Source organism: Plenodomus lingam, assembly GCF_022343315.1.
Source record: "Plenodomus lingam strain CAN1 chromosome Unknown contig_9, whole genome shotgun sequence".
Classification (NCBI taxonomy): Eukaryota; Fungi; Ascomycota; class Dothideomycetes; order Pleosporales; family Leptosphaeriaceae; genus Plenodomus; species Plenodomus lingam.
In genome coordinates, this window is record NW_027093973.1 from 471359 (window position 1) to 495946 (window position 24588).

At 51.4% G+C, this 24588-nt stretch overlaps 9 protein-coding genes across 9 annotated transcripts; 5 read left to right on the plus strand and 4 right to left on the minus strand.

Annotated features, from left to right (window-relative positions):
- Positions 1 to 43: 43 nt before the first annotated feature.
- On the plus strand, positions 44 to 1054 carry IAQ61_010684 (uncharacterized protein; the record flags this gene model as incomplete). Its single annotated transcript, XM_066098885.1, has 3 exons — positions 44 to 153; positions 215 to 378; positions 655 to 1054. Exons 1-3 carry the CDS (start codon positions 46 to 48, stop codon positions 1052 to 1054), a joined length of 672 nt encoding a protein of 223 aa, XP_065951043.1. The 5' UTR covers positions 44 to 45.
- Positions 1055 to 3813: 2759 nt separating this feature from the next.
- IAQ61_010685 (uncharacterized protein) lies at positions 3814 to 4859 on the minus strand (the record flags this gene model as incomplete). The annotated part of the gene is made up of 2 exons (XM_066098886.1): positions 3814 to 4050; positions 4545 to 4859. 2 exons carry the CDS (start codon positions 4857 to 4859, stop codon positions 3814 to 3816), a joined length of 552 nt encoding a protein of 183 aa, XP_065951044.1.
- Positions 4860 to 6273: 1414 nt separating this feature from the next.
- IAQ61_010686 (uncharacterized protein) lies at positions 6274 to 6790 on the plus strand (the record flags this gene model as incomplete). The annotated part of the gene is made up of 3 exons (XM_066098887.1): positions 6274 to 6276; positions 6525 to 6732; positions 6783 to 6790. 3 exons carry the CDS (start codon positions 6274 to 6276, stop codon positions 6788 to 6790), a joined length of 219 nt encoding a protein of 72 aa, XP_065951045.1.
- A 611-nt stretch (positions 6791 to 7401) lies between these two features.
- Positions 7402 to 8245, plus strand: IAQ61_010687 (uncharacterized protein; the record flags this gene model as incomplete). Its single annotated transcript, XM_003834642.2, has 2 exons — positions 7402 to 7531; positions 7962 to 8245. The coding sequence occupies 2 exons, from the start codon at positions 7402 to 7404 to the stop codon at positions 8243 to 8245; spliced, it is 414 nt and encodes a 137-aa protein (XP_003834690.2).
- A 2021-nt stretch (positions 8246 to 10266) lies between these two features.
- IAQ61_010688 (uncharacterized protein) lies at positions 10267 to 13074 on the plus strand (the record flags this gene model as incomplete). The annotated part of the gene is made up of 1 exon (XM_003834645.2): positions 10267 to 13074. One exon carries the CDS (start codon positions 10267 to 10269, stop codon positions 13072 to 13074), a length of 2808 nt encoding a protein of 935 aa, XP_003834693.2.
- Positions 13075 to 13266: 192 nt separating this feature from the next.
- Positions 13267 to 16772, minus strand: IAQ61_010689 (uncharacterized protein). The gene is made up of 4 exons (XM_003834646.2): positions 16478 to 16772; positions 15687 to 16385; positions 15509 to 15643; positions 13267 to 15459 (listed from the first exon to the last, which is right to left on the minus strand). Exons 1-4 carry the CDS (start codon positions 16523 to 16525, stop codon positions 13987 to 13989), a joined length of 2355 nt encoding a protein of 784 aa, XP_003834694.1. The 5' UTR covers positions 16526 to 16772; the 3' UTR covers positions 13267 to 13986.
- A 1220-nt stretch (positions 16773 to 17992) lies between these two features.
- Positions 17993 to 21548, minus strand: IAQ61_010690 (uncharacterized protein). Its single transcript, XM_003834648.2, has 2 exons — positions 19986 to 21548; positions 17993 to 19937 (listed from the first exon to the last, which is right to left on the minus strand). Exons 1-2 carry the CDS (start codon positions 21270 to 21272, stop codon positions 18216 to 18218), a joined length of 3009 nt encoding a protein of 1002 aa, XP_003834696.2. The 5' UTR covers positions 21273 to 21548; the 3' UTR covers positions 17993 to 18215.
- A 153-nt stretch (positions 21549 to 21701) lies between these two features.
- Positions 21702 to 23507, plus strand: IAQ61_010691 (uncharacterized protein; the record flags this gene model as incomplete). Its single annotated transcript, XM_003834649.2, has 2 exons — positions 21702 to 22432; positions 22489 to 23507. The coding sequence occupies exons 1-2, from the start codon at positions 21811 to 21813 to the stop codon at positions 23505 to 23507; spliced, it is 1641 nt and encodes a 546-aa protein (XP_003834697.1). The 5' UTR covers positions 21702 to 21810.
- A 365-nt stretch (positions 23508 to 23872) lies between these two features.
- IAQ61_010692 (uncharacterized protein) lies at positions 23873 to 24455 on the minus strand (the record flags this gene model as incomplete). Its single annotated transcript, XM_003834650.2, has 2 exons — positions 23873 to 24089; positions 24199 to 24455. Coding segments are annotated over 2 exons (474 nt in total), but the record flags the coding sequence as incomplete, so codon positions are not given.
- Between the last annotated feature and the right edge of the window lie 133 nt (positions 24456 to 24588).

The window sequence follows — 24588 nt, forward strand, 5'->3', positions numbered from 1 at the left end:
CGAAACAGAAAGCTTTACTGGAGAGCATGAGAAGGATTGGCAGCAATGGTATTGTCAGAGCATCCCGGAGAATACGAGTATGGGAGGACAAATGGACTCGGGGGCGAGACTACACAGCCTGAACTCAAGTTGTGTGCTCCACAGAGCGAGAGGGTACCGGTTCAGTACACTAAGAGCCAGAAAATCAGTTGAGAATGGAGGCATCACGTCGTAGAGGGAGATCGGCGGCACACAAGCCGACCGCCAGGTTCAGCAGGAGATGATCATACTTCAGGTCAAGATGATAGATGGGGCTTGGAAGAATTCAAGGCAAGGGCGAATCGACAAGATCAAGCAGATAGTGCATGGAAATCCTTTGCTGCAGCCAAGATCCATCAGGTATGAAGGATATGATGGGCGGAGAAGTGCAAGCTTAAGTGTCCCCAGACTGACCCGGGCCAGAAGTTTGACCGATGCAGCAAACTCGTACATCCACCTGGCAGCCGGCGCCCCAACGGCATAATCGATCAAAGCTTCTGGATACTAGTTGAAGACGGGGTGCAGCTTGATCCAGTTTGCCCCAGCTTGCTAGGCACATCAATGGGACCCTGAGATCGGCAGCGGAAAACCACAGCCGCGACTCTGGTACCTGACCTTGGCCCTCACCTAGTTTAGACAGGGCTCAATGGTACACTACTGGCGCAACGCCCAAAGGACTCTACAGCCTCTTCCAGGCGGGCTGCTCTGCGCTGGTCGCTACGTGATCGACGAGACCCACAGTCAAACGCGCGGTCAGAAAGATCTCGGGCTCAAACGTCTACTCACCAAGAACGACTCACGCGTATATGGACAAGCGGGGGATTTCTCCCTCCCTCATCATATACTGCGCTTGCTAATACTAGACATCACAGTCCTTTTCCAGAACCTCCGCCGTTCACGTGGCGCTTGTCAAGCTCGAAGCCGCCAGTCTTATCCTGTCCGCAACGTACGCCGCTCTGCCCTGCCCGATGCGACGAGATACTGGGCTATGCCTCTTCGCGAATCCATCGATACTACGAGCGATAGCGACGGCTGAACCATAAGGTAATGAGACTGCGACAGCGGCAGCGACAGCAGCGACGAGAGCGGCTACGACAACAACGGCGGCCATTCTTTTAAACTTGACCTTGCCGCAAGCGTCGCGCGTATGGCGCCCACTACACAGACGGCAGCGACGATATGACACTGGGATAAACACAGACCCACCTAAGGGAGCCTTGTATCGAAGGCATTGAAAAGACGGGCAGGGATAGAGAGAGAAGACACTGTGGACCAAGGAAACATGGAGATAAGAGTGGGATAAGGAAAAGAAACTTCGACAATCCGTTGGCAAGGGCACAACGCGTGAGGGCTGAGGTTGCTGGGTGATAAGAAAGGTCGGTGATGGTACAGTGAAAGAGTGAAAGGTGGACGCTGTGTCGCAGACGGGAAGGCTGAACGTGCTGGAAGCGACACAAAGAAATTTGGGAAGGGAGCTGGGAAAATTAATAGCCGATCAAGAAAGATGTGATAGGAAGTATAAGAAGAAGGAATGATAAAGAGGGATATGGGGCCAGATAAGTGGTGGCAAGTAACGAACCGGGAAAAACATGACAAGAGAGATCAGAAGGAACCTTGAACCCAGAAATTGAGCAGAGAAGCGAGGGTGGACATGAGCAGAGAAATAATACAACCAAGGTGATGGAGCGGACGGGGTGGGAGTATGGAGGCGAAAGCCAAGATTGGAAGAATAGATAGAAGGAGGATAGAGAGACTGGAGTGCGAAAAAAGGAAATACAAAGCTCGAAAGGTGAGCAGACGGTAATGATATATGAAATGACAACGAAACTCTGAATGGACAGTATATTTCAGTGAAATACGTGGGATTGAGAGATGAGAGTGTAGGATCCAGAAGCGGTCTTAGAGGGGGAGGGGGGAAGCTCTAGTAGAGCCTTGAAATGAAGAGTATGAATTGCTCACTGGGAAAGAGAGAAAGGGATCGTGTTGAAAGTGCAGAAATGGAAAAGAGTGCGAGATAATGATGGGCCTGGGAATGTGTGTCTGTGTGTGTCCGTGTGTGGAAGAGAGGAGGGGAGGGATCTGGAATTCGATAGGATTTAGGAACTCAACAGGAAAAGTGAATAAGACTGAATACATGAAAAACTGAGCTTGTGAAGGGGATGAAGTGCAAGCCATTGGCTCATGATGCATGAATGAACAGCGTGTCCTGGGAAATTGAATCTAAGAAGAGTTTGGGATATGACAGGAAAGTGATCAGAGAAAGAGGGAGAGAAGATAACGCAAAAAGGAAATATGCAGCGGAAAGAAGTGATGACGTGGGGAAAATTAATAGGGCTTGGACTGGGGCAACGGCAGTCATGAGCTGAAGAGAAGGGGATGATGGAGAGTGCTGGAAGTGGGTAATGTTTAATAGACAGGATTGAAAAGGGTGGTGAAGTTTTGGAATCGACAAAGGAATCTAGAAATAGCTTAGGACAGAAATGGACTATTGTGAATAAAATTTAAAAAATGACGGACAAATGAACTAGGAAAGTGAAAAGCGTGGGAAATGAAGAAGGGGGAGAATGATGAAAAGGCGAAATTCATGAAAAGGGGAAGAAAGAATTTAATGTGATGCAGGGAGAAACCCTCGTGAGAGGGAGAGGGGGAGAGAGTAGTAAGATGGGGGGAAAAGAAAAATAGGTAGCTGAAGTAGAGAGAGGTGAGCCATGGGCGTTGAGTACGATTGAAAGCGAGAAAGAAAAAGGATCGAAAATGAGATATCGAAACTTAACATGACGAGGAAGGATAGGGCTGCTTTGAGAATCTAGGAATGACTGAAATAGAATGTGGGGCCACATATCTTATAAAGCAGATGAGAAGAGATGGGAAGATGTGAAATAGAACAAAGATCAGAATAGTAAGGGGTAGGATTGACAGAAAAAGAAGAGGCTGGAAGGAAAATAAGAGATAAGAGATCAACGACGGGTAAAAGAAGAATGAGACAAGGACGAAGGGTAGTGAAGGAGGGCTCAAAATGGAAACGGACTAAGAGAGAAAACGGCTAGATGAGGGTAGACGTAGAAGCAGAGACCTGTAATGAGAAATGGATATGCGGACAGATAGGAATGGAACTGGGCAATAGAGATGAGTGAAAGAGAAAAGAGGAGTGGGTACGTGCTGATTATCAGGAACTGAATTGGACTGTGGGGTAGAAGAAAAGGGGGTTTGTGCAAATGCGCAGTGCAAATAGGGGTATAGTTGTGAATATAATAAATGACTTGAGGGCAGCAGAATCAAAAACAAAGAATAGCTACATACCATTGATATTCCGATAGGAAAGGAGAAGACACAAAGAATAGTGCTTAGGAGGATCAGAAGAATTGGAAAATTGCTCAGAGAGACAAAAGAGAAAAGTATTGCGAAGGTGGAATGGACCGAAGAAAAAGTAAAAGATGAGACTGGACATAAATGAAAAGATGGGGAAAAATTGGAACATGGAGTTTTGAAGAGGAGGGATTTAAGAGAAAAAAGGGAAGGAGTTCAAGAGAAAAAGAAAAAGAAGGTAAGATATCTCACAGTCATGAGGCGTGAAAGGACGACACGAGCTGGCTAAACAGGAATTCGAAGAAACTTCGACATCCCAAGACCAGACCGACCTGCTGCCGTGGCAAAAAGTCTCCTTCTCAGATTGCGAACGTTCAACAATTGACGTTAAATCTCGAGCCTTGAAGTGAGTGCGGCTGTTTCAGTCCGCTTGTTACTGCAAGCGACTTCAATCTTATGTGCAGACACAAGCAGGCTTGAAAGGCACCGTCAGTCTCTCCCACCATTCAAGCCACTCATCCTGTGAGTATATCTTACTCTAATCGTCTTAACAGATAGCAATTTATCTTCAGCTTCACCAGGACATTCCTGAGGGCAAGTGAGAAATTTGTTTTCGAAAGTCCTCTTATAGAACACCAGCATTGAAGTCTTGAGGTCTGGTGTTGAATCCACTCGTGAGTCGCGGACGTGAAGCCTGAAATATGGAGTATCAGAGCCAATGCCCAGCTGTGGAATCCCATCATGCCGAAAGGCACAGTAAGAGTGAGATCGGGTTGCATGGAGTTATGGACTTGTATGATTTTTCCTCGTGGAGAAGCACATATTGACTTTTGTGACAGTGCCCCTGAGCGAGAAGGGGGGGTTGGAAGACTATTGCCAACCGATATATGGCGCACAGGGAGAGAATGATGCCAGCATGGTAAGCATTGACGATAGTGAAATGCAGCAAGTCGTAGAGAATTGTAGTCACAATATCACAGTCCAAATTTCCAGATCCTCAGATCTTCCGAGTTGGGCATGATGGGGAAGGTGCTGACCATGACGCCCCTTCCCCCAGACATTAGTGTTGCAGTCTCTAGCACATCAAGACAAGTATTCCGCAACACCAACATTGCAACATTGTGGTGGCCCTGGCAAGTGGATTACTCAAGGTGCAACGAGACTTGCTCATTTGATTGCCAGTGCGACTGAGTGTCCAAATGGTGGTTGCGGTGGTTTACAGTGCCTGGAAATCGTGTATGTCTGCCCGTACAATCGTGAAATTGTCGCAGAGGACGTCTGGCGTGTCGACATGGCTGATGTAGCCTTTGCATCATCGTTCTTGCTTGCGAATGATCACGACACGGCAAATATGGGACTCTCGTCGCCTCAGTATAGTATGAAGAAGAGGCAGGAGATGCAGCTGCAGGTCTGGCAGACGCTCCCATTGCAAGGGGTAAGTCCGGTTCATGAAGCTCTGAAACCACCTCTGCTGAGCTGGTATTTATAGCGCGGGTTTTAACATCGCGTAAAGTATGGTCTCCAAGCCCTTGCATGCACTGAGTATGCAGATCGAGACGCCGAGAAAGATGATGGCGACCAGATCTTTCGGAGGAGAAGCCTGCTTGGTTGATACTTTCACGTCATCCTCCACCCGCTGCATCGACGATTTGAACGCAAGTGGGTTCTGTATAGTCAAGGAGGCAGATATCACAGTTCCAGCACGAGCAGGAGAAGGGGGCGAGTGCAGCGCTGCTCTTCGCTGTTATGATCCTTTCAGATAGACAAGTGAGGCGCTCCAAGTTCTTGAGATGTCTGCATCATGCTCAAACTCGTGGATTGAGCCCAGAGAGCAGGGTGTCGTATATCCACCCACGTCCTCGCACATTGTGAATTTTCAAACATGATCACTGGAGCTTTTAATCACAATTTTCATGTGGCCAGTAAGACAATGCCTCCTAAAGACTCTGTGCAGCTGTTCTAGCCATCTTAGGGCAGAGGCCAACAGCCGGTGCATCACATTTTGGCGTGCAAACCCCCCCAGCGGCGGTTGAAGGACAGAGAGAGGGGAGGGGCAGCTGGCAGGGCTCTATCTGCGGTGCTGTCCGAAGTTCAGAGGGCCGAGTGAGTGTCCAACACCTCGCATAGCTACCACATCCAGCATGAGTAGACTAGGTGAGTACCAGGGCTTGACTAAGGGTGCCCCTTTCATATCTCGATGCTTGTTTGTATGCGTGGATGGCGCTGCTTGCCGTACAGCCTTGTGGCCTAGGTAATGCCATTCGAGGAGCAGACTGGCTGCTACATCCAGCATGATTGCTCTCCCAGTGCCTATATTTGCTGTGCTTGCCCCTGCATCTCAGCAACTTCTTGTCTGGCCATTGCGGGCAATCTCTTCATCGTAGTTGGAACTCAGACTGACTGCGAATCTCTGGCAAATTCTTATTGTCTCATCCTCATATCTGCGCGGGGTGGACGGGGTCTGTGCGCGCTGCCGGCGAGAAGGACGTAAAGGGACGATGCTGGCCCTCCTCCCCCTCTTCTCCACCACCCACAACACCACACCTTCCATGGCCTCATCTTTGAGCGCAAGGTACTTTTGCGCCGTCTGATACACATGAAGGGGCTTCTATACTCTGTGATCACGTCGGTGCCATGCTCTTTGCTCCGTGGCAGCTGGCTTTGGCGGTCTGGTCAACCTCCCACGGCTTCATCAAGGGCAGCGGGTGACTGCAGCTTGCAAGCAGCTTGCGAGTATCTGCTCAGGCCATCAAAGCTGAGCGAGTATGACCACCAAGGTCAACGGCTTTGCACTTTGCGAGCCCCTTCATCAAAGCGACCCAAAACTGAGTGAGCAGGACCTCGCCAAAGGTCGCCGGTGTCGTCAAGCTGCTGTGAATAGCTTGATAGTAAGAGCCATCACAACCAGGTATTCCAAGCTGAGCCATCGAAAGCATTGCGTGCAGGTACATGGTATGTATTGACCCCACTGTTCGTCGTTGCAGCTTCATCCACCTTCTCTGTGAGTGCGGCTGCACTTGGATGCCTTCATGGCCTTGCGCAGTCCTACCATGTCTTCAGCTTCAAAGCAGAGCATAGGCTGCATCACATGATGGCATCCCTCCTCTTATGCTTTTTAAGCTCGACAAAGGCCTTGTTCTTTGCTATGAGGGAGGTATCAGCCGCTTTGATGACACGGAAGCTGACCACCGCTTTCGCAGTCGACAATCCTAACAAAACCCACAACCCAAGGCGGCCCTTCCGCCTCTTCAAAGGCAAGCAACAAGAACTGCTTCAATTGCAATCTTCCTGTCGACGTCCGCCTCCATGGTCATTGTGGCATGTCTGGACGAACCGGTAACTCGACACCTTCATATTGGGTACGACTTAACTCACGACCATCCAAGTCCGCGCCACATGACCCTTCAGGTATGTGAGGGTCAAGATTGTGCAGTATCATTCAATCTGACAGATCATAGCTTCATAGCACGAGCGTAACATCGCAATAGCCTCCCTCCACTTCCTCCCCGATCGCCACACGCGGCGCGCCATGAAAACGCCAGCCAAATTTATCGTTTTGTAAGTTTCTCATCACCAAGATGATCCTGGAAAAGGACAGCGTTCGGACAGCTCCATTGTCCGGGCGCTGTCGAGCATCTATTAGAGGAGGGTGAGCAGATTCCGCATCAGAGCAGCGGACACCAAGCAACCTGCAATGCTGAAGCTGATCAAGTTCATCGCCATCCACCACCGCTGGACGCAAAAATTCAGAAGCGGGCTTCTGTGGGCGCGGCAGACTCCGGGAGTGCGATGGTTGAATTGGATCCAGAAACAGGACAGATACGGGCGAAGCAAATACTGGAACTGCGAAGGGGACAGCGCTCGGACAGCTCCATTGTCTGGGCGCTGTCGAGCCCCTAATAGAGAAGGGTGGGCGGGTTCCGCATTGCAGTAGCAAAACCGAGCGACCTTCACGCTGTTGAAGCTGATCAAGTTCATCTTGGAAATTCCTTGCCGGTGGAATGGACAGTCTTGGAACCCCAAGTCTCAGACAGTTGATTGTAATGGGACGACATTACAAAACCTTCATGGACTTATATGGAAACCAAAGACATTTACTATGGAGATTGGAAGTACAATTCGGTCCATAACCGAATCACTTCCTGGATCGACGATGCTGGTCCACAGGCCTCGTTCAAAGAGGATTTCGATGCGTCCATGCAGGCCAGTCGGCGATTAAGGAGGTACCTGTGCTGTGCACGTTGAAGACGACGCTTGAATCAATGTTCGAAAAATCGGGCCTTGGGTTGTATAGCCAGCCGTAAGTCTTGCTTCTACTAGTCCGAGACAGCTGCTGACCCTCTGTGAAGACATTTTCTCCCCTTTGGGAGCTTCAATGCTATGAGCCCAGAAAGCTTCAGCCAATCTAGAGTATATCGAGGAATGGTCCCCGAGGCAGATGTGGGCTATAGTTTCGTTTCAACCTCACATAGCTAGACGCTGTGGAGCCTACGGACCTCATCTTCGTCCGCTGACCTCCGCATATTCGCCTCTAGCCTTCTGTACTAAATCACATTCCTGCGGCGGAACTAGCACAGAAGGCTGGGGTTGCAGAAGTTGTTGGTCGGTTTGTTAACAACATGAAGGACGAACATAAGCAGACAAAAGAGTGGTGTTGGAAATTGCCGACAAATCCATTAGCACTCTTGGTGCTCACGACGAAGACCAGCGACTAGAAGAACAGCTCATCGACGATGTGCTTGTTGCGTTCCAGATCAGAATCATCATCGATGATTTGGCAGATGTTATCACTTTCGTCGATCTGCACGCCATGCAACCATCAACCAGGAATTTACTTCCCCGCTCGACGACCATTCTGCGCAATCGACGCGAAAACGTGCAAGAGAATACCATTGAATTTGGTAGGCCAAGATGGTGGTAACAACAATTGTGGCACCTACCCCGAGAGACGGGTAGAAATCTTTGTCCAGTGTGTGACGAAGACGGACGATACGGCGGCAATGATTCCGAAAAGTAAGATCTGATTCCCAACTCTTTCTGCGATAACGCGGCTTCTGACTATTGACCAGGCAAACCAGATCAATGATCCTCTTCGTACGGAACACGTCCGACTAAGTCCACGGCAATGCTGTAGCGGTCTTCTACGATAAAAGAGCTCCTGTTTCTCCATCGGCCTTGCTACCCTCACGCCCACGGTTTTACACCAACATGGGACGATCAAGTATATACGGCCTGTCTCTGGGCAACTCCCAACCTCGAAGTCATCAGCCTTTAAAGCCCTTCGCGACCCCGGGGCCAACCTCAGACTCCTAGGATTCGACACTACTTGTTAGAGCATCCCCAAGCTCTTGCCAAGGAGCATTTGTCGTTTCAAGCAATCCCACGCTCTCATCAAATGGCAGAACTGTCCAATACACAACAGCTGCGCTTCATCTTTGGTGGACACGGGAAGTTGTCGAGCCAGCCACGCAGGTTATCAATTGCGGCGAGCATGGCCACTTACCAAGGGATGCTTCATCATCCCACTGCGTACCCCGACGTTCCATTTTCGTAGCTGACGGCCCGACTCGAATACCCTTCACGATCTTGTTGGTAGCTGGTATCGTCGAGTAAGAGTAATAAGAGGTGGAGTTTGCAATGTGGGTGAGCAAGATGCTTGCACGGTCACACCAACATTATGTCGTGCGATCTGTTACCAAGGCCAACTTGCGCGGCCTCGCGATGATGAGTATGCATGGGGCCAGCGTAGAATGAGCATCAATACTATATGAGTTTGTGTCAACAAATGTTTTCGGCTGCGATGCTTTCTCGCGCGAGTAAGCTGGTGTTGAGACTGCTGGGTCATGTCTGCTTGTCGCGAGTATCTGGCGCAGGCGTCGTAACATGACCCACGCTGACATGTAGCACTAACGAGTTGCAGGTGGATGTTCTCCTAGTATGGTGGCAATTCCCGTATGACTAGAGTGCTCCGAAAGACCGCCGATGCCCTAGCATACCAGGTTGAGGGAAGGTGGACTGCGCAGGACAAGACCAAAACGCACAAGGGCGAAAGGGTAGTCGCAGCGAAAGCGCCTGTCTGATTAGTAGCCCATACATACATTGGATGGCCTTGTCAAGCAGTCCAGTGTGCTGCTGTTCTGAAGAAGTCCGATAAGTGTAGTGGTGTTGTTCGTGGGGAAAAGGTGAGTGAGGGGGTGTGTGCGCAGGGAGGAGGGGGATCTCAGGGTGACAGCCGCCAGACTCGAGCAATGGGGTCCCGAGTCATCGAGGGTCCCACAGAGCTGGATATGAAGCTTCTTATCTTCTTATCTTCTTGAGAGAAGGTAAGAGGCGAGTGGGAGTGGTGTTGCGTGCTGGGGAAGTGGTGTTGAGAGACGGTGGGAGCTGGGGATTGGCCGGGGGTCTCGCCGTTCTCCACCACCGCCCTCCATCACGGCCAACCTGCGATCAAAGAGGTGTAAGAGCGTTCTCGAGTAGCTGCCATGTATCAGTAGACTCGTACGAAGCTCGGCAGTTCATTTGCAGAAGCTCGACGCGTCCAAGGGGCTAATAAAGGCTGGCCGATCTCGTGGGAAGAGCCATCGGACAGAGCTGTCTGTGCATCGAGCAGCGCTTGATGGAGACCAGAAAATTCGACATTGGTGATCATCGACGATGCTCCAAGGTCTGGCGTGTGGTACAGCAATATCGAACGTGGTTGAAGTTGGTCGCTGTGGTGGTGTTGGTGGTGGGGGCGGGGGTGAAGTTGGAGAAGCAGTGAGACTCCAAAACACGGGACTTCGCTAGCATTTGGTGTTGCCAACTCACTCTACGCGTAACATTGAACGATGCGGGGGACCGTGCTCTCCAACCTTCACAGTTATTCTCCCACCCCATCCTACAAGTCCATGGGCTGAATTTGCTCAACCTGGCGCCCTGGCTGTACGCAGATTCTCAACCAGGATGGCAGGCACAACTTTCGACATTGTTGTGCTTTCCTCCTCGCCTCCTGAGCACTCGGCTCCTCCCCCGCACATCAATGGCCACCCACTTTGTCGCGTCGCGGTGCCTCTGTCTTCGCCGCTGAGATATTCTCCGCCCATGAGCCCCCTCAGGTCGATTTCCGGCGCACCAAGGAGTAACTCCAGGACTGCTCCCATAACAGAAAGTGCAGTGAGGGGATTCGCCACTGTGGGGAGTCTGGTGCAGTCAGAGTACTTTGTGGAGCCAGTGGAGGGAGAGACTCCACCAGTACAACAAGCAGGATCGCGACGAGGATCACGCGAAACTATACATGACAACAAAGTACCCACCAAGAAACCTCGAAAGCGTACAACGAAGACTACCGCAGAGGAAGACGATGTCGAGAAACCGAAACCAAAACCGAAGCCCAGAGCACGCAAGCCCAAAGCAAACAAAGACATCCCCGCAGCAGACCCAGAGCTACGTCTTCCTGCACCTACAAAGTCTCATTTCTTCAACCACGAGACTACGGAATCAACCACAGATCCCACTGACGAAGTTGTACCCAAACTCACAAAGTCTGGTAAGCCACGAAAGCCTCGCACAAAGAAGCAGATGGTCGAAGAACAAGGCGTAGAGTCCATTCCAAAACCAAAGAGGACCAGAGTCACAAAGGCCAAGAAGACCACGAAAGATGGACAGCTGCCTCGGGAGGATGCAGCTCTGACGTCCGCTCAAAAGCGGGATGCTGCAGGCCAGACAAACGAGGAGCTCAAATATTCCCTCGGACAGGGCCTAGCTCCAGTGCGAGATGATGCGACAATTTGGGAGGTACCGCAATCTCCACGGCCAAAGAAGAAGACTGCACCTAAACAGAAGAAAGTAGACCCCCTGGCAGAAGGCTTAGATTTGGAAGAAGCTGTGACGCGACGACGAGATTGGACACCACCATGCGATACTGCAGTCGTGAGCCATTTCACAGACTCAATAGGCAAAGAAAATAAGTCACTGGAGCCCAACACCAACGGTACATTTACACACTTAGTCTCCAACTTCGCTTATGCGCAGTCGCCCTCGTTCCAAACCACTGCAACCACGACAGAATCAGTCTCAACTAACGAGAGAATGCCCGTTACCAAGCGACAGCGAGTCGAGCTCATGGACATTCCAGGTCATCAGACAAACTCGCGAAACTCATCGCCTGAGAAGGGAAAAGCGCCGAAGAAGAAATCACGAACCATCACAGATATTGTTACCGAGCAGTACGCACCAAAGGAGGTATCTCCTGATCCAAATGCTGTCATCAGTAACTTTTTCGACGCCAGATCCACAACATCCAAGGTACCGTTGAATGACAACCCTGGCCCTGATGGTATTGAACCTCCGAAGAAGGCACCACGCAAACAGAACAATTCAAAATCTGACCTTGAGAAGACTGGGGCAAATTCGAAGCCAAAGCGGGCACCGAAGAAGTCTGCTGCAAAGCCCAAACCAATATCTGAGAAGCTGCTTAGTCCAACTTCCGCACTATCACGACTAAGCAGACAAAATGTCTTATTTGGAACGTCGAGTCAGCTCGCGCTCGAAGAGTCACCAGCGACGGTGCGTCAGATTCAGCAAGCAATGAGGGAATCAGAGAGGGATTCTAGTTTTCTTGATGACTCGTTTCTTGCTGCACCACCTCGATGGCCAAAGCTTGAACGAACGATTGGCAGGCGGGGTCTTTGGTCTGAGAGCGCACGTGATGCAGACGGTGGGATGTTAGAACACATGGAAGATGTGCACATACCCGAACCAGATCGAACAGAAGACATACAATTGCTTATGGATGGATCAAATGATGATCCTGACGTGGCAGGAAGCTTCATCGATATTGACGATATTGAGCCTCTCCCACAGCATACGGCACCTTCAGATTCGACTACACCTCTGCAGACAGCTTCTCAAACTATGAAGGCTGTCGAGGTACAAGATGATGACTATCCCATGATCGACGATATTTTGGAAGAACAACAACCTCCTCCTTCGAACCAGAACGCCGAGTCCCAACATAGTTTCGCCGACATCGATGACTTCACCCCGCCTCCTGCTCGAGTCCATGCATCCGTACCATCTCAGCTTCCTTCCCCAACGCCCGACTCTACCAACACATCCCCCAAAAAGCGGCGCGGCCGTCCTCCTAAATCCAAACCCGCCTCAACACCCCAACATTCAACCCCTCGCTTCATCGACATCGAAGAAATCCTCGATTCGGAAGACGAAGCCCTCTCACCCTTCTCTCCAACCCCACCCCGCGTCCACCGCCTCGCCGACCTCCCGCCCCTCCCTCTCACCTCCCCATCCAACCCCTCCAAATCCTCCACCCCAGACCCAACTATTCCGCGCATCCACCGCATCCCAGCCACCCACCTCGAATGGTCCGCCATCAAGCCCACCATCTTCACAGCCCTGACGTCGCACATCCGCTCCCTACCACCGACACGCGACCCGCACAACCCCTCCTGGCACGAAAAGATACTCATGTTTGACCCGATTGTAATCGAAGATTTCACAGCCTATGTGAATGCAAACACGCAGGTTCGCGTGTTTAGACGGGCGACGCAGAAGCAGGTCAAGGCGTGGAATGCAGAGCTTAAGAGATGCGGTGGTGCGGGAGTTCTGGATGTCCGAGACAAAGCAGAGGACGAGGTGTATGCTGTGGAAAAGGAGTTGGAGGGGTTTATGGTTAAGGCTTGGTGTGAGGGGCTTAGTGTGTGTTGTGTTAATCGTATTAAGGGAAATGGGAGGAAGAGGAAGGGATTTTATTGATGGTGAAGGGGAGGGGATTGTGGTGGTACGGTAAACCTACGGTTTGCATGCGTGCCTTGGAGTGGAAAAGACGGGCTTGACACGATGATACGGTGGTATAACGTGCTCATGATATGAATGCTACGATACGATAATCTACGAAGTCTTCTTGACGATTGATACATCTCCTCCTTCTTCCGTGCCTTACTGTCCTGTAATCGTGCTCGTTTTCATACCGCAATAGACATGTCCAAGAGGCGAAGCAATGCGCGTGCACATGCTATCTTTATGCATAATTACCGTCACTCAACTACTTCTCTTTTATTCAGTCATGCTCCCCCCGTAGGAGGGGTATCTTCTATAATATGACCCATTATATTGAGACCTGTTTCTGAGCATCAAAGCCACGGTTTGGCTAGGTACGGTGCGCAGTTTATGATACTTCCAAGCACGTGATGCATTACAGGTGCCTGCTAATCCTTCATGTCGGAACAGAACTTTCCAGTGGCGTGTAGTGTATACTCGCAGTTTTCCATAATTGCATGGTGGGCTTTTCTGCTTCACTGGGGGAGCTGGAGAGGCGTAGAGCGCAGGAAGGAAGGATCTGGTGGGGGAAGTCACGTGCGTGTGCCAGATGCATGATTGAGTAAATGATAATGTGCAAACATGGTCTTTCGTGAACGAGTGGGGTTGTTTTAAATTGATTATATAACTTGGGTGTGTGATGGGTACCTAATGAAATAAGGAACGGAATGCAAAGGACGCCGTTGGTGAAGATATGCAAAGGACGCCGTTGGTGAAGATAGCTTCATTGGATTGTAGCTGTACAGTGGCACTTTGTATATCAACTTTGCTGTGTAGCGCGCTTGCAGAAGAGAGGGTCCGTTGTTGCAAAATGAATGGACAAAGACGATATGAAAGATAGTACGAGAATCAACCCTCATTCGACCAAGCAGGCGAATAACAAGCATTTTTCCTGCTGTTATCGAACGTGACAGTCGTATATCTATTCCACGCAGGCGATAAACAAGGGTTACGAGGCGCATCGTTCCCCAAGCTCGTGCTGCGCATGCTATTCGGCGTCTGTGGCCACCAGCTCGATGCGAAGCAGGGGTGGCCATGGGGAAGTTCAGTCAGGGGCGCTGTTGTGGTGCGATTATGGGTGGGGGAGATCCTGGGGAAAGCAGAGGCTTTGTGGGTGCTGTCCAGGAGGACGGTGGATGTAGCTGGTGTTTCGGGCCACCAGCCAGATGTCGAGCATAGGTTTCTGCCTGTGCTGTGTATGAAGTCAACGGGTCTCATCGCTGGATTGGTTGGGGGTGAGGGATCGAGGGTCGAATTGTCGGGTGACACTTCTGTCAATGATGTATCATGCATGGCTGTACTTCGGAATGGCAACTTCTGCACATCCACATTCTCTCTCTGCCATTGCTGGTCGGGCGTCAAAGGGTGCGGTGACCGTTTTGGAGGAGGCCGCCCGAGTTCGTATCGTTCCGAGTAGGTGCCAGTTTTGTTCTCGTAATCTAGTTTGATAACCATCTCCCCATCTTCTGCTTCGAATCGAACGCGCACTGGCAGCCAATCAGGAATTGGATCTCCTGACATGCAATCCAGAGCTTCTAGAAGAGGCTTTTCGTCGGCGACGGCCACGTCCCATTGTTTGTGGATGCGATTACAGCGTTCCATTAGCCAGGCTTTCATACGCTCGGCTCGCTTGAGTTCGAATGCCAATGCTGGGTCAATTTCTGATTCTGGAATCTGACTGATGTAGCGGATGATGCGATGCCAGGGCCCAATTGATACTTGAAGCGGGGTATGCAGTCGTAATGGCACAAGGGGTAGCCTTTGAGAGGTTGATTCAGCCCAAGGAAGAGATTTCGCGAGATACATGGCGGCATCCACGTCAATGGCTCTAATGCGTTCTGGGGTAGGAAGTAAGGAATCTGCGGACTCTGCCGGAAAATGTCGGTAAAGACTTTCAGCGAGGCCACATAATATGTTTTGCAGCATCCAGTACCGCGTACACAAGATCATGTCTTGAACGGAGTTGAACTCTAGTGAATCTGATAGAATATCGGCGATTTCCGAGGAAGTTGGTCTCGGAACAACAGTTATTGCTGATTGCAAAAGTTCGGCAACGTATTGTGGCAAGTCAAGTTGGATCAACGACTCCATCAACGACATCGCGGAAGCTAGCGCGTTGACATCACTAGGATTCATGATCGCCTTTCGCACCAAGCCCGTCAAACGTGGGCATTGTATTAGGACATGCATAATTGCCATAGAAGCTCTCTGGAATGCCGACATTGACGCAACGTTGGAGTCCAGTGATAGGGGGTATGTTGCAGAAAGATAAAAGTCGTTGTCATATACGGATTTTCGACCAGCAAGCATACCTTCGTTGACCTAGATGGTTGAGCACATGGAGACACAATCCAAGGGAAGTGATACTGACATCGTCAATGTAAGTATTATCAATGAGATTCCAGAAGTGTTCCTCATCAACGCCCGACACATTTCCAGCTTTCAGAAGCTCTGCCAGCCCAAAGGCATGTATTGCATGGTACATCGTATCGATTCCCATCAAGGCCTGATGTGGTCAGCCATGTCCGGATATCTGTTTGATGACGTACCTCTGCAGCATAGTGCATTTTGGTCGCAAGAAGAACATCATAGCTTGGTGTAGTTTGCGTGTTCAGAACCATGAGTTGTAGCTCTCTCAGCGCTTTCGCTTTCGAAGCTCTAGCTACTTTCCGCTTCGAATGCGAGTCGTCCCAGAATGTAGCATAGCTGTTGACGAGGAACTCGACTGCAAGATCTACCATCCGGTTCGAGCCAATACGCGATGGTATGGACTGGATCCAGGTGCCTAGAATGGAAAGAGGTTGTTTTGTAGCAGCCTCCGAGCCGAGCATGTCGATATATCTGGCTATGAGTGTAGTCTCTTCTGAGATGGGTCGAATAGTGAGGGGAGAAGACTCATGCTGGAGTCTTTGGAGGTAGACTTGTAACGCTCGCTTTCGATGTGTTTCTTTCTGCTTGGAAGTTCGGCTCAATTGTCTCGACAGTGGCGCAAGTGTCTGGAAAACTCCTTTTCCATTCCCTGCTGCTCTTTCTGTCATGGTTCGTAAATCTGACGACAAATTATCGGGAAAGGTAACGTCAGATTCTGTAGCATCTAGCGGCCACTTCGTCGATGCAATTCTCGATGCTCCATGCTTGGTCAATTGACTAGGATCTTGTATCACAAAGGCAGAAGCCTTGCCATACGAATAAGTGCATGGTCGTTCTTTCTTCCGGCAAGCTCCACATTTGGGCTTCGTTTCGTCACACTGCCAAATTGTTATTCACGTCTTCGGAAACGCAATACTAACAATGAAGAGGATTCCATCGACGACGGTTGAAACCCAGACGATCTTCGTACCTTGACCTTCCTCTGCCGACAAATGTCGCATTTTCCGGTTTTTGTCATTCTATTTCACTATCTCAGAAATTTTCTGTTTAATGACAAGTTCAGTGATTCAAGGGACTAAGAACATATTGCCAGGCAAATGAGTGGCAATGAATGCCGTCAGCAGACGCAGGGGAGGCGGGGTCCAGGCTCAATGTTCAAAACACCCAGTTACGTAGGATGAATCTCTCCTAAGTTACCAGACTCTTGCGTATGAAAGGTTTTCTGCCTAGTCGATGGGTTGCAATGTTGGAACATGAGATGATGCGTAAGGTGCTGACAAAAAACAAGCGCCACATGCGCAGCTCAGCGTACCCAAGCTTAAGATCCTATGCCGTTTACGGTTAGTGGCCTTGCTTGTTTCGTTACCCAGCCCTGTCATGTGACTAAGCTAAGAGACGTGCGCAGATCTAGCAAAGGAAGGTGTTATGCAATCTGACATTTCTGAATCATGTAAATTACTCAGAGATATCATTTGGATTGTCGTTGTCGCTCTCAAGTCATGGCCGGAACTATGGTACCGAACAGCCGCAATGGGGTTAGGTACATGTCACTATCAGGCCAAGACCACACTCTTACATTCCAATATAGCCGATACCACCGCGTTGGTATACAATGTTGCCTACTCCAGACGTACTTAGATAGATGATACCAAGTATAAGCACCTGTTTAGTTTTTTACAATGCTCTGGGTCACGATACTGTCACATTTCCCGAAGAACAATCGTTTGAACTTAGGTAGTCATCTCTTGTGGACGAGAGCATTTAATTATAAAGGAGCTATCATTATCTATGATCGACTAAGCTGATTCAAAAGCACAAGACACTTTACACATAGCGATTTCGTATATTTGGCATTAATAATAAAGACCAGCGACTCCTGTTTAAATCATGCGCTACTACTGATATGTATGATTAAGCCAGTAAGGAAGAATGAAAGCCCACAAAGCTCGATTGATGCGAAGGGCACATATCATAGCGAAAGTTCACGCATCCTCGTACAAGTAAGCGTGGCAAACGAACACAACGCCACAATACTCAAGAATCTATACATACGAGTACCAGGATCCCCTGGACTTGTGTCACTTGAATCCAGTATACAATCTCCATCAATATCATAGCTCATGTACATCACCTCACAGCACTCTCCACCTTGCCCACTATATTACACTAGCAACACGACTGAATTATATACAAAGTAACTTATTGCCATGCGTAATACGGCATGTGATGTACAGTACCTGACGTATCATAGCGGGCGCCATGTAACAAGAGAACAAAGCGCTTGAATTCCCAAACAGAAACATCTGATCTATGAAAACGGGGTTCTCCATTGTTTACCGTGCTCTTTTTGATAATTTTTATCAAGATTCCTTATTCCTGACCTTTTGCTAGTGGGTCCATCAGTGGATCAGGGATGAAATAGGACAGTTTGCAACGCACAGCGCTTGATAATATGAAGACTACATCTAGATATATCGAGTAGTATATTTAAGAAACCAGAAAATAGACAAGGCTTATTCATGGTATCACTCTCCTCGAACCCTATACAGTATGCCCATTATCTACCACCATCCCATCAAATGTCAAACCACCATCCATACTATCCTATATCAAACCAACATCCAAACATCATCCTCACTGCCCCGGTGCACACCTCCATAACGCGTACCAACATCACTCCTCTCCGCCCGCGAAGACAAAAGCCGCACCTAACGACTCTCCCTCCTCTCCCCAGGAACCATGACCTTGAACTGCCGATCCGCCCCCGCCCCGGCTCCAACAGGCGCATACGGACTAAAATGCTGCGGTTGTTGCTGATGCTGTTGCTGTTGCTGTCCCTGCTGCGGTGGCGCCGGCGCCAACGTCGGTGGCCCATTCCTCTCCGCCCCACCCGTTTGCGGTCTCCTACCCGCCGGGCTCTGCGGGCCGTAGGGGCTAGGGTAGCTTGGGAGATTGGATAGGGGCATGGGTGCTGGTGCGAGGGTACGGGCGCTATAGGCGGGATTGGGATGGGTGGAGGGGTGTGGGTGCGGGCTGTGGGGGTTGGGGTAGGAAGGGAAAGAACCGGAGGGTAAGGCGGCGAGTGGCGAATATGGTATCATCATGTGGTGGGGTGGTGGTGGTGGCGCCGAGACATACATGTAGTGTTGACCGGGATGGGGTTGCGAGTACAGGGACATGTATGCGTCTGGGGGCCCGTGGTGGGGAGGGTGCTGTGGGTGATGTGTTGGCGAGGGAAGTGGTTGTTGGTGTTGCGAGTCTGTGGGCGTGGTTTGCGGTGTTGCGGCGCCAGTGGCGGAGCTAACGGATGTCCGCGGTCCCTTTCTGGAGACTGAGTTGGAGCGCGAGGTGGGTGTTTTGGTGGGTGTGCCGTTCTTCTCGTCTTGTTCACGCTTGCGAGCTTTTCGCTCCGCCCACCATATTGTCATGGACTGGCTGCGCTTCTCGCTTTTAACCCGAGGTTTGCGTCGTGAACCTGAGGCGGGCGATGTCTCTTCTACATAGCCGCTTGTGTATTGACTCAGTGGTGCCGTCAACATGTAGGCATCTGGTGTGCTTGACTCATTTGGATGAACCATGGGTACTTCTTGGGAAGGGAGTACTCGTGGTGTAGTTTGATAACCTGCCTCGGCTGCATTCGGTGGCAACAAAGGTTTGTCAGCCTGAGGCTGTTCCCCAATGGTAAATTGGCCCTGGCCTTCACTCATAGAGTTCAATGCTGGAGGTGGAGCGTTTGCGGCAGGGGCCGTTGGAGCTGGTGTACCAGCAGCACTGGTTTTCTTGCGTGGTCCCTTTTTCACGCCATAGTCACTTCGCCTGGCCACGTTCTTGCTGCCAGCAGGACGACCGCGCTTGGGGCCGACATCTGATTGCTCGTCCACATCCATGACGGATGAGCCCTCCTCTGCTGAGCTCCCACCAGCCGACTCTTCTCGCATCTCTTGTATGCGTTGATGGAGGAGGTTGGTGGCTGCCGTTCGAGCACGCTTCGCCGCTCGGCCTTCAGGCTCTGGTGTCTCGGAGCCTGGCTTACTGAGCAGCTTATTACTGACACCCTTCTTTCGAGCGCCACCCCAGCCATTGTGCTTCTTTGGTGTGTTGGCCCCCGTCCCTGTGTCAGTACCGTCAAACTTCCGGGTAGCTCTTCGCTGTCGCTTCGAGGGGCGGCCTTCTTGGTCGCCTTCCTCATCTTCCTCGCTTTGTGCGGCAGACTCTAGCATATCGCGAGTCCGTCGGGTTCTGAGTTCACGTCGTCCACCCTTTTCAGCTCCTGGTCTTTGCGCCCAGGGATCTTGACATCCAGGCTGCTTCTTCGGATCGTAAACGTAGCCGTATAGGTCGGCTTCTTTCATGTCTTCGAATACCTCTGGGGCTATTGGAACGCGTCCACCATTGCAAGCCTTCTTTGCAGGGTGCATGTGAGGTGCCGTCTATTATTGTCAATGGGGCTGTGGGGCTACTTAGATGACCGTACTTACTCGCGCGTCTAGCATTAAATACTCATCCTGCCATGCTTTGAGAATATGCTGCGCATTTTCGGCCAACGCATACAGTGTTTCTGTACTTCGCTGAGAAGCAGGATATTTGGTCAAAGAGGCAATTATGTCTTGCAGGTCAGTCATCGGCTTGAACCGCGTTTGAAGCAAGTAATCAGCTCTGTCCTCACAGTCTGATTCCTTTGGCCAAGGAGCATCTTCTACGAACGGCTCTGGCAAATCGGATTCGGACAGGATGTCGTCTTCAGGATCCAAAAGCCTTGGTATTGCTGACTCAGCAGGCGTTGATACAACGTCACGTGGTGTTTGCGTGCCAGAACCCTTGGGTAATGAGATTTTGGGAATTGGAAGTTTGCCCATGGCTCTCCTTGTGGGTTTAGGATCCGAGTTAGGGCCGGGTCCCGGTGTATGTGACCCTTCCGCAATGGAGTCTTGGAGTCCAGATGATGGTGACCCGTTGATCATATTGGAAGATTTCTGAACGCTCTGCATGGGCTCAAAACCATCGTCACTTTCTTCATCCTCAACAGCTTGCTCGTCCTCGTCTTCCGAGTCGGAATAGTCTTGCTGTTGCTCGCCGCTGTGCATTGGTGGCTTGGCGTTAGCGCCTGGAGTGCTCTGATTGGACGGTTGTGCATCGTCTTGTTCTGTAAGCGGAAACATAGGAGCAGCACTTCGAGCAGGTCTGCTCGGTCGAGATGGAGAGTTGGCTCGAATAGATCCTCCTCTTGCGCGGCCTCCTCTTCCTCTTCCTCGCGTACCGCGACCGCGACCTCGGCGTCCACCGCGGCCACGGCCTCGGCCACCTCTCGGACCTGGCTGGACGACGGCTGGTACATCCAGGTCGCTGTCCTCGTCAGTCTCCTCATCGGATTCCGACATGTCTTCCGGTGTCGCCGAGTCATTTAGAATAGAAGATACGATGGATTTGCGTTCTTTGGGCAATTTGCCGTGATGCTTCTTGAGGCCCTCAAAAAACTCTCGTGATAGGCCAAAGACCATCAAAAGCGGGTGCTCAAACGAAGCGTACACTTCTGAAGCAGCCTCAAACGAATTGCCTGAAATATTTGAAGCTGAACGGGTCGTCTTCCTTGTGATTGTTGGACTCAGTTTGGTCGGACTGTCTATCTGTGCTACCATCTCTGGTCGGTCTGATTTGGAAGGGGCTGACTTTCCTCCACGGCCAGCGCGGGTGCGCACAGGTGCATCATCTTGCAAAGAATTGCGTCTTTGCGAAGCGCGCGTTGGCGCGTTCCTGGGCGGTAGCATTGGTTAGGATGCAGTGAAATCCTGCTTGATCTTGATGGCAGGTTGACTTGGGAAAGCAGGGTAAGAAGCAGAGGTTGGTAATGCTCGGTACGCTCTTGGGGAAAAGTAGCGCAGATCGCAAGCCTGCTTAGGGAGAAAACGGCCAGTAAATTAAGGGATAATTGAAACCTTGTAGATGAGCAGGCAACGCGCGCAAACAATCGCTCGTTACCGCCCCATGGAATTCGATTGAGAGAGAGAGAAGATCTCGAATGGTAAGTGAAGCCGCGGAAGCGCGTGATGGATGACCTTTGTCTGGGAACCGTGGCTGTACCAGCAAAAGAGAAGCATCACAGGCTTGGCGACAGGCCAAGGCAGCCAATCACAGGCCCGCGCTAAAGGGAACAGGCATCTACCTGCACTCGACCGACAACAACAGCAGTGACAGGACGCTATTGTCGTGATAGTCGCACAATAGATACAGCTTGCCCCAGATTGTGGCACACCTTACCTTCACCACATCCTCTTGAATACCCCGTGTGATCCATTGTGAACTGCCATGCCGCCCAAGAAGAAGACGGTCGAAGAACAGCTGGCCGAGCTGGAGATGGAGGCCGAGGCGCCCGCCGCTCCCCCGCCCAAGACGAAGGCGTCTACCAGGCCGCCACGACAGAAGCTAGCAGAGGACGTGGATGCCCTGAAGGAGCTCGAGGAGCTTGAGGCTCTTGAGAAGTTCCAGGCTAGAGAAGCACCACGTCCAATCAGCCGATCCAACACCCCCAAGCTATCGTCATCGTCGACTGCATCCAGCAACCGTCGCACAGCGGGTGGGGTGGCCACGCCTTCTTCTTCGACTGAGTCTGCACGCACGAGTGAAGAGAGGACTGCAGCCCCGCGGAAGTCTGGCGAGAGTACCCGTTCGTTTCGTCAGAGCTTCGCGCCCACAGAAGAGGAGCCTTCCAAATCAGCCCCACCACCACCAAGGGAGGAGCAGCCCAAGCAGAGTGGAGGAGGGTCGTGGTGGGGGGGAGGATGGGGTGGTCTCATCTCTACTGCCACTGCCGCCGCAGATGCAGCCAAGAAGCAAGCAGAGGCTGCCTATCAGGAACTCCAAAAGAATGAGGAAGCCCTACGCTGGGCAGAGCAAGTGCGCGGCAACGTGGGCACACTACGCGGATATGGTATTGGATCTCTCGTCCCGTCGCCTTTTTCCACGTCTTTCTCTAACACTGTACAGGGGGAGAACTGAGCAAGCGCGCCCTACCCACCTTTACCAACATCCTCCACACCCTCGCACCCCCCATCTCACAGCATGAGCGCCTCCAGATACACATTACCCACGACCTCATCGGCTACCCATCCCTTGACCCGCTCATCTACCAGACCTTTTCCGGCGTCATGGCGCAAGTCGAAGGCGGTGATCTCATGGTCATCCAGCGCGGTTCCGAATCCACACAGCGCGCCTCGTTGGACGGCTACCGAGGTGGAGGGGGTGGTTGGAACGACGGTCCCTGGTGGCGACACACCGACAAGCGCGACCTCAGCATCGTCAAGGGCCTCGCAGCCGGTACGAAACTCGCGCGTGTTAGTGCCGAGACGTATGCTAGCGAGTTCTTTGCGGCGAGGGGAGGGATAGAAGAGGCAGCCAAGCACGCAACGGAAGTTCTGAGCGAGACGAACCCAGTGCGAAGCAGTGATATCTTCATTGCTATTCAGGCCATCAGCTATCCCGCGCAAGACGACTTGTTTGCTCCGTCGTCGGCGGCGGAGAAGAAAAAGAAGAAGAGCAAAGCGCAAGCTGATGAGGAGGAAGAAGACGACAGCGATGATGACGATGATGATGATGATGACGAGGACGAAGAAGAAGATGAGGACGAGGACGAGGATGATGAGGAAGTCGTATTCGCTGTATACCTCCACGACCCCATTCACGGCATCAGCTTGAAGACAATCAGTCAATCGTTCCCAATAAAGTGGGTGGAGTGGCTAGACGCGCCCGCTAACACGGAAGCGGCAGGCGAGGAGCTGCAACTACCGCCAGAGATCCAAGAGATCATCGAGAGCGGAGGAGTCGATCCTCGCGAGTGGGTTTCGGAGTGGATGGAGGAGACTATCAGCCTCAGTGTTGGCATCGTAGCACAGCGCTATGTTGCACGGAGAATGGGCGTAGGAGAGGATGGTCTGGGAAGAGGCAGGGCACGTGAAGCAGCGCTGGAAGCTGGTGGTGGAGAGGCAGCACGTGCAGGTATCATTTGATGTCTGATGTTGGGACAGATTTTTACGCATTCTTATGATCCGGTTCATGGGGCTAGTTACGGTATTTTGGCGTTCTTTGAGGGCAAATCCCATACTTCTCTTGCCTACAAGGCATTCTCCTCCGCGACTTGCTCGTTTCCCCTTGCCACTTGAGCCATCGTGACCGCAATGTCTGGCGTGTGTAAAGCAGCAGTTCCAAACCTCGCTCATTGTGTCCTGTCACTCGCCGTAACACCCAGGCCTATCCCTTGCTAGACATGCCCCATACCTCTACCCTAGCCCATCCAGGAGCTTTCAATTCTCTAGCAAAAGCGACAAGTCCCTCCCTCACCATCCTCCGAGTTTCAAACGCACGCCCCTCCCCCTCACTTTCCCACTCCCTTCCCTCCATCCCGCTTATCCTTCCGATCCGCCTTCCCCCCCTTCAACATCTCCAAATGCCCCGCCTTCTGCGCCAGCAACTTCTCCGTCTGGCCCACCAGCCCGCACGAGCTCTTGTGCTTGATTTTGTTCTGCACAATGAGTGATGCTTTCTTCGGCTTGATGACACGGGCACCGGGTCGGGGGCCGGATTTGGAGGGTCTGGTACGCGGGGGGGAATTGTGTTAGTGAATTGATATTCCTGAGACAAGATTCCTGAGACAAGGGGAGTAGGGGTGGGTGGGGGAGGGTGGAAAATGGGTGAGCGTACTTTCTGGATGCGACGGGTTTGGATTTTTTGACGGCGCCTTGGGCCATGGTGTGCAGGCGGGTGGGGGCTTTTTTTTTCTGGTGGACGAATAGGCTGAGTATGTTCGTGCGGCGGAGGTTTGCGTGTTCGTTCGTTTGAATGCGGTGTGTGTATAGCCGGCGCTTTTGCGGTTGTAGACTTGCCCTGTGAGAGAGATTCTTTTTGGCGCCGTTGCTAGAGCTGATGGGGCTTGGCTCTGGACTAGGAGCTAGGATGGGAGGGGCTTAGCGTAATGCGGGGATTGCGGGCTCTATTTAGCCTTTTTGTTCTACTAGCTACACCACACGATGTCTCCCTGAGCCCGAGGACCCGGCTTCCAAGCTTTTTTTTTCTGCATCGTTTGCGCCGAGG

What these genes read in the sequence shown, in the direction of transcription:
- IAQ61_010690 (XM_003834648.2), bottom strand. Translation starts at nt 21,272, where the DNA reads ATGCTACCGCCCAGGAACGCGCCAACGCGCGCTTCGCAAAGACGCAAT. An exon ending in ATTTAATGCTAGACGCGCGA is followed by an intron (nt 19,938 to 19,985) that starts GTAAGTACGGTC and finishes TGACAATAATAG; the next exon opens with ACGGCACCTCACATGCACCC.
- IAQ61_010689 (XM_003834646.2), bottom strand. Translation starts at nt 16,525, where the DNA reads ATGACAAAAACCGGAAAATGCGACATTTGTCGGCAGAGGAAGGTCAAG. An exon ending in AAATGCACTATGCTGCAGAG is followed by an intron (nt 15,644 to 15,686) that starts GTACGTCATCAA and finishes TGACCACATCAG; the next exon opens with GCCTTGATGGGAATCGATAC. An exon ending in ATAATACTTACATTGACGAT is followed by an intron (nt 15,460 to 15,508) that starts GTCAGTATCACT and finishes TCAACCATCTAG; the next exon opens with GTCAACGAAGGTATGCTTGC.